Source organism: Coregonus clupeaformis, chromosome 11 (assembly GCF_020615455.1).
Source record: "Coregonus clupeaformis isolate EN_2021a chromosome 11, ASM2061545v1, whole genome shotgun sequence".
Taxonomy (NCBI): Eukaryota; Metazoa; Chordata; class Actinopteri; order Salmoniformes; family Salmonidae; genus Coregonus; species Coregonus clupeaformis.
In genome coordinates, this window is record NC_059202.1 from 45,114,520 (window position 1) to 45,122,533 (window position 8,014).

General features: G+C 39.7%; 1 protein-coding gene across 2 annotated transcripts; it reads left to right on the forward strand.

Moving 5' to 3' along the window:
* Nucleotides 1-328: 328 nt before the first annotated feature.
* LOC121577359 (electron transfer flavoprotein regulatory factor 1) lies at nt 329-1,775 on the forward strand. 2 transcript variants are annotated; one of them, XM_041891120.2, is made up of 3 exons: nt 329-434; nt 763-856; nt 1,356-1,775. In XM_041891120.2, exons 2-3 carry the CDS (start codon nt 812-814, stop codon nt 1,566-1,568), a joined length of 258 nt encoding a protein of 85 aa, XP_041747054.1. In that variant the 5' UTR covers nt 329-434; nt 763-811; the 3' UTR covers nt 1,569-1,775. The 2 variants fall into 2 exon arrangements, with proteins under 2 accessions (XP_041747054.1, XP_041747055.1); XM_041891121.2 differs by having other exon boundaries at nt 376-434; nt 801-856.
* Nucleotides 1,776-8,014: the final 6,239 nt, after the last annotated feature.

The following is an 8,014-nucleotide window of genomic DNA, read 5'->3' on the forward strand; positions in this document are numbered from 1 at the left end:
TAGCAGTGTGATTAAGGTTAGGTTTAAAATCAGATTTTCGAAATAGGCGGGGTTTATGACTTTGTGGATGTGATAACGAGTCACGACCCACTGGTCCGTGGTCTTCACTAGTTATCACAGCCACAAAGTCATAAACCCTGCCTATTTCAACAATTTATCTTCTTTAAATCTGATTTTAAACATAACCCTAACCACACTGCTAACTGTATGCCTACCCCTAACCTGAAATTAAGACCAAACACCAAATGTTTGTTTCCATGAATTTTTACTATATAGCCCATTTCGACTTTGTGGCTGTGGTAACTAGCGAAAACCTTGGTCCGGGTACAAATTAACGTAAAGGCTGCATAAACGTTGTTTTGCGGCATTACGAGCTCGCGTACGTTTACAACAGTCAGGTGATGCAACGATGATCCAGGGACAACGTTTGTAAGGTAACTAAAAGCTCATTTTATGTATTGCAGTCTGTTTTAACTTTACTGTAGGTTATTGTTTAGCTGTCTGCTGTGATCTACACAACATATTAGTGTAGAGAGTTTGGCTAACTGTTAGTCACAACACCAGCAGCTCTGGCTAGCCAATTGTTTAATAGCTAAATTAGCTAACCTTTTATAGAATGTGCACGTAAGGACAACTGCAACATAGGAGGGCAACCGTGTGACTAGGCAAATTAATGTAATGCAGTGATAAAGCACATTCTGTTGACACTTTGTTTTGAGTTCACCTTCTAGGCAACTATGTTAACGTAGCTATGTGTTTCAGAGCTGAAAGTCACCTGTGTGCTGTCCAATTTTCCCTAGCCTTTGGGACCATGGCTTATCCATTAAGGAGTGAAGTGGTCAGGCTGTATAAAAATGTAAGCATAACTTAGTCCCTTTCTCAATTTCTTCTTCGGGGGACCTTTTATCTAAAGTGTAACAGGAGGTCCAGAAATCATTTGACCACTACTTTAAGATTAACATAACTTTATTGGTCAATTGCACACAAGGTCCAACCATAATTTGACTTCCGCTTTTGACTCAACCCCTCTGAAAGACACGCACATAGTTGTTGTTTTTTTAAGTGTGGGAGCTGTGTTGTGGGGCAAGTGCCTTGCTCAAGGGCACAATGGCAGGCATTTGATACCAGCAACCCTTCGGTTGCCAGCTCACTTCCTGACAGATCTTTCCAGTCGGATCCGGGATTCGAACTGGCAACCGGAAGGTTGCTGGCTCACCTCCTCTAACCACTAGGCTACCTGCCCTATTACACATTGTATTTTTTTAATTTAAGTTAATACCCCTTTCTCTGGCCATTCGTAGGTGCATGTAACTTTTGGTCAATGGGTAATTGTCACTGTTCCACTCCCCCAACAGCTCCTCTACCTTGGACGGGAGTATCCCAAAGGCGCTGGCTACTTCAGGGATAGACTGAAGTCTGCGTTTTTGAAGAACAAAGATGTGAAAGACCCAGAGATTATCAAACAAATGATAGCCCGAGGGGAGTTTGTCGTCAACGAGTTGGAAGCACTTTACTACCTGAGGAAGTACAGAGCCATGAAAAAGCGGTACTACGATGCTGAGGAATGACTGGCCACACTTGAAATGTGACATCAAAGTTATGGTGCCCTCTATGAAGAGATTTTTTTAATTTATTTTTACGGGGTAGATCAGCTTTAATATTGCAGATAAATTGTAACTTCCGTCAATGTAATTGAGTAAAAAACAATGCTTAGGCCTCTACTTCCAGCTTATACATACTATATACATTTTATGGACAGCCAATTTGACAATTGTTCTATTTTGTTTGTTTTTACTCCTGAACTTCCTCTACCCTCAACCTCTCCGATCATTTTCATGATGTCCATCCGGTTTGCTTCTATATGCCATATCTTTCTAACTGTGCTCTTTCACAAAAGCTCTCAACCTATATACTTATTATGGACACAGTATGCTTTACATTAGTTATCTTGTTGTTATTAGTCCCATCCTTCAACTCCACCCATCTATCTCTTAACACCATCCATATTGGATTTATATTTGCCATATATTTTTCAACTGTACTGTTTTACAAAAGTTCTGAACCCTTCTATTCTCATTGTTTCTACAGATTGTAAATTGAAAATAAACATTTTTGCTAAAAGTATTATTATTGATCGATTGACTATGACTTTTCAGATCACCCAGTAGTGCTATCTGCAGGGTTAGCTCCAGGTAAATATTGCAATCCTTTAGCCATTCCTGGACCGGTGTCCAAAAACAAGCTACAAATGGACAGTACGAAAACAAATGATCTAATGATTCGGTCTCTTCGCAGCAAAATCTGCAGAGCTGGGAAGATTGTATCCCCCATATAAATAAATTTCTATTGGTAGCAAGAATTTTAGAATTTAAATTGAAAAATTCTACGTTTTGAATCCGGCGTCGTTTTGCGTATCAATTCATAAACACTATGCATCGGAATCGGTATGGCTGTCAATCCTTTGGTCCTTAAATGAAACTGGTATACTTTTGTATTTCACAATTTTCTTTAACCAATTATGTTCTTTAATGCAGGGCCGACAGACAAGTTCCTTACTTTTTCCCCCTTCAACTTTCCTCTTCCATTTTTGCAATAATGCTGCAATTATTTGATTGTAATTTTGGGTAGAGCAGACATTTCCATATGTTTTTGTTAGCTGCATGTGCAACATACAGTTGAAGTCAGATGTTTACATACACTTAGGTTGGAATCATTAAAACTTGTTTTTCAACCACTCTACTATAGTTTTGGCAAGTCGGTTAGGACATCTACTTTGTGCATGACACAATTTTTCCAACAATTGTTCAGACAGATTATTTCACTTATTCACTGTATCACAATTCCAGTGGGTCAGAAGTTTACATACAGTTGACTGTGCCTTTAAACAGCTTTGAAAATTCCAGAAAATTATGCCATGGCTAGAAGCTTCTGATAGGCTAATTGACATCATTTGAGTCAATTGGAGGTGTGCCTGTGGATGTATTTCAAGGCCTACCTTCAAACTCAGTGCCTCTTTGCTTGACATCATGGGAAAATCAAAAGAAATCAGCCAAGACCTCAGAAAACAAATGGTAGACCTCCACAAGTCTGGTTCATCCTTGGGAGCAATTTACAAACGCCTGAAGGTACTACGTTCAGCTGTACAAACAATAGTATGCAAGTATAAACACCATGGGACCACGCAGCCGTCATACCGCTCAGGAAGGAGACGCATTCTGTCTCCTAGAGATGAATGTACTTAGGTGCGAAAAGTGCAAATCAATCCCAGAACAACAGCAAAGGACCTTGTGAAGATGCTGGAGGAAACAGGTACAAAAGTATCTATATCCACAGTAAAACGAGTCCTATATCGACATAACCAGAAAGGCCGCTCAGCAAGGAAGAAGCCACTGCTCCAAAACCGCCATAAAAAAGCCAGACTACGGTTTGCAACTCCACATGGGGACAAAGATCGTACTTTTTGGAGAAATGTCCTCTGGTCTGATGAATCAAAAATAGAACTATTTGGCCATAATGACCATCGTTATGTTTGGAGGAAAAAGCGGGAAGGCTTGCAAGCCGAAGAACACCATCCCAACCGTGAAGCGCGGGGGTGTCAGCATCATGCTGTGGGGGTGCTTTGCTGCAGGAGGGACTGGTGCACTTCACAAAGTAGATGGCATCATGAGGAAGGAAAATTATGTGGATATATTGAAGCAACATCTCAAGACATCAGTCAGGAAGTTAAAGCTTGGTCGCAAATGGGTCTTCCAAATGGACAATGACCCCAAGCATACTTCCAAAGTTGTGGCAAAATGGCTTAAGGACAACAAAGTCAAGGTATTGGAGTGGCCATCACAAAGCCCTGACCTCAATCCTATAGAAAATTTGTGGGCAGAACTGAAAAGGCGTGTGCGCGCAAGGAGGCCTACAAACCTGATTCAGTTACACCAGCTCTGTCAGGAGGAATGGGCCAAAATTCACCCAACTTATTGTGGGAAGCTTGTGGAAGTCTACCTGAAACGTTTGACTGAAGTTAAACAATTTAAAGGCAATGCTACCAAATATTAATTGAGTGTATGTAAACTTCTGACCCACTGGGAATGTGATGAAAGAAATAAAAGCTGAAAGAAATAATTCTCTCTACAATTATTCTGACATTTCACATTCTTAAAATAAAGTGGTGATCCTAACTGACCTAAGACAGGGAATTTTTACAAGGATTAAATGTCAGGAATTGTGAAAAACGGAGTTTAAATGTATTTGGCTAAGGTGTATGTAAACTTCCGACTTCAACTGTATAAACCCCAGTCGTACTTTATCAAATGCCTTTTCAAAGTCTGCTATGAATAGCAGGCCTGGTTTCCCAGATTTTTCATAGTGTTCCAGTACTTGCCTTATATTATCTCCAATGTATCATCCATGTAAAAAACCTGTCTGATTAGAATTAATAATGTCCGACAATACCTTTTTAATTCTATGCGCTGTACATTTTGCTAGAATTTTTGCATCACAACACTGAAGTGTAAGGGGCCTCCAATTTTTTTAATGGACTGGATCTTTATATTTTCCACTTGTATCCTGTTTCAGTAATAATGAAATCAGACCTTCTTGAGTGTCTGATAATCTACCATTTACATAGGAGTGGTTAAAACATGCTAATAACGGTCCTCTGAGTATATCAAAAAAGGTTTGGTGTACCTCGACTGGTATACCATCCAACCCTGGAGTTTTCCCGGAATTAAAGTCTTTAATTGCATCCAGAAGTTCCTCCTCTGTAATTTCACCTTCACATGAGTCTTTCTGTATGGCTGTTAATTTTACATTAATCAATAGAAAACAAATCTTTACAATTAGCTTCAGTTAGAGGAGATGGAGGCGACTGAAACAAAAACATATGCTTAAAGTACTTTGTTTCCTCCTTCAAAATATCATTTGGTGAATCATGGGTAACTACTTCATTTGTAACCAGTTTCAGTAAATTCTTTTTGGTAGCATTTCTATGTTGAAGATTTAAAAAAAAATTGGTGCATTTTTCCCCATATTCCATCCAGTTTGCTTTATTTTTATAATATATTACACTTGATCTTTCTTGAATAGGTTTCTCCATTTCTTTTTCCTCTGATTTATTCTGAGCCTCTATGTTAGTTTTTATTGCTATGTTATGTTGGAAAAAAACAGTTATAAATTCCTCTGTCCTAGTTAAAAACAAGTTATCATCCAATAGGCTTTGATTCAATTTCCAATATCCTCACCCACGTGGAAATTCAGTAAGATTAATGTACAGTGGGGAGAACAAGTATTTGATACACTGCCGATTTTGCAGGTTTTCCTACTTACAAAGCATGTAGAGGTCTGTAATTTTTATCATAAATACACTTCAACTGTGAGAGACGGAATCTAAAACAAAAATCCAGAAAATCACATTGTATGATTTGTAAGTAATTAATTTGCATTTTATTGCATGACATAAGTATTTGATACATCAGAAAAGCAGAACTTATTATTTGGTACAGAAACCTTTGTTTGCAATTACAGAGATCATACGTTTCCTGTAGGTCTTGACCAGGTTTGCACACACTGCAGCAGGGATTTTGGCCCACTCCTCCATACAGACCTTCTCCAGATCCTTCAGGTTTCGGGGCTGTCGCTGGGCAATACGGACTTTCAGCTCCCCTCCAAAGATGTTCTATTGGGTTCAGGTCTGGAGACTGGCTAGGCCACTCCAGGACCTTGAGATGCTTCTTACGGAGCCACTCCTTAGTTGCCCTGGCTGTGTGTTTCGGGTCGTTGTCATGCTGGAAGACCCAGCCATGACCCATCTTCAATGCTCTTACTGAGGGAAGGAGGTTGTTGGCCAAGATCTCGCGATACATGGCCCCATCCATCCTCCCCTTAATACGGTGCAGTCGTCCTGTCCCCTTTGCAGAAAAGCATCCCCAAAGAATGATGTTTCCACCTCCATGCTTCACGGTTGGGATGGTGTTCTTGGGGTTGTACTCATCCTTCTTCCTCCAAACAAGGCGAGTGGAGTTTAGACCAAAAAGCTATATTTTTGTCTCATCAGACCACATGACCTTCTCCCATTCCTCCTCTGGATCATCCAGATGGTCATTGGCAAACTTCAGACGGGCCTGGACATGCACTGGCTTGAGCAGGGGGACCTTGCATGCGCTGCAGGATTTTAATCCATGACGGCGTAGTGTGTTACTAATGGTTTTCTTTGAGACTGTGGTCCCAGCTCTCTTCAGGTCATTGACCAGGTCCTGCTGTGTAGTTCTGGGCAGATCCCTCACCTTCCTCATGATCATTGATGCCCCACGAGGTGAGATCTTGCATGGAGCCCCAGACCGAGGATGATTGACCGTCATCTTGAACTTCTTCCATTTTCTAATAATTGCACCAACAGTTGTTGCCTTCTCACTAAGCTGCTTGCCTACCGTCCTGTAGCCCATTCCAGCCTTGTGCAGGTCTACAATTTTCTCCCTGATGTCCTTCCACAGCTCTCTGGTCTTGGCCATTGTGGAGAGGTTGGAGTCTGTTTGATTGAGTGTGTGGACAGGTGTCTTTTATACAGGTAACGAGTTCAAACAGGTGCAGTTAATACAGGTAATGAGTGGAGAACAGGAGGGCTTCTTAAAGAAAAACTAACAGGTCTCTGAGAGCCGGTATTCTTACTGGTTGGTAGGTGATCAAATACTTATGTCATGCAATAAAATGCTAATTATTTACTTTAAAATCATACAATGTGATTTTATGGATTTTTGTTTTAGATTCCGTCTCTCACAGTTGAAGTGCACCTATGATAAAAATTACAGACCTCTACATGCTTTGTAAGTAGGAAAACCTGCAAAATCGGCAGTGTATCAAATACTTGTTCTCCCCACTGTATCTCCTAGTTCTAATGTATCCATGACATTCACGATTTCCTTAAGAGCATGAGGGTGATAGTTTGTAGTGTGATTTCCTTTACGGTCCATTGAGCTATTTAAAACAGCATTATAATCCCCCACCATAATAATAGTATTGTATTGCTTGCAGGGTTGATCATTTATTATATATATTGTCAAAGAAGTGTGGATCGTCATTATTTGGTCCGTAAAGTTTAATGAGCCATATCTGTTTATGGTCCAATAACATGTTTAAAATAATCCATCTACCTTGCGGATCTGTTTGGACAATTTGCACATTCGGATCGAAATTACTGTTAATATCATCACCCCTTTTGAGTTTATTTGCCCATGGCAGAAGTATATTTCACCCCCCCATTCCTTTTTCCACGCAACTTCATCTAGAATTGTTGAATGAGTTTCCTGTAAACAATAGATATTATATTCCTTCTCTTTGAGCCATGTAAATATTGTTCTTCTTTTGTTATTATCTGCTAAGCCATTACAATTATAACTGGCTATACTTATTTCACCACATACCATAATGAGATACAAGTTTCAAATCTATTTATCATTATATATGTTTGTAAATTTACCAATAAAAAATGCCATAGTGATTGAGTGTCCATATAGCTGTACCATGATATTTGCATTGCTACCAAAAACTAAATGCATGCTCTTCAACCGAACGCTGCTTTCACCCGCCCACCCGACTAGAATCACTACTCTCGGCGGGTCTGACCTAGAGTATGTGGACAACTACAAATACATAGGTGTCTGGTTAGACTAAACTCTCCTTCCAGACTCAAATTAAGCATCTCCAATCAAAAGTTAGATCTAGAATCTGCTTCCTATTTTGCAACAAAGCCTCCTCCACTCATGCTGCCAAACAAATATATGCTGTTTGTTATGCTTTCCTTGTTCCAAGCATGCGTGAAACAGTATACTGGCTTTTGTAGTATTGCATTTTCCTTTTTATACAATAACTATTTTTACACAGATCAACGTTGCCAAAACCACTAGGCATGAACCTTCCTCTGAGAATATTTATTTGAAATAATGTATAATTTTTTTGTTGTTGATCTGTATAAAACATTCAATGTGGAATGAGAATACTAAAACATAGAAGCGATCCGGAGCTGCCT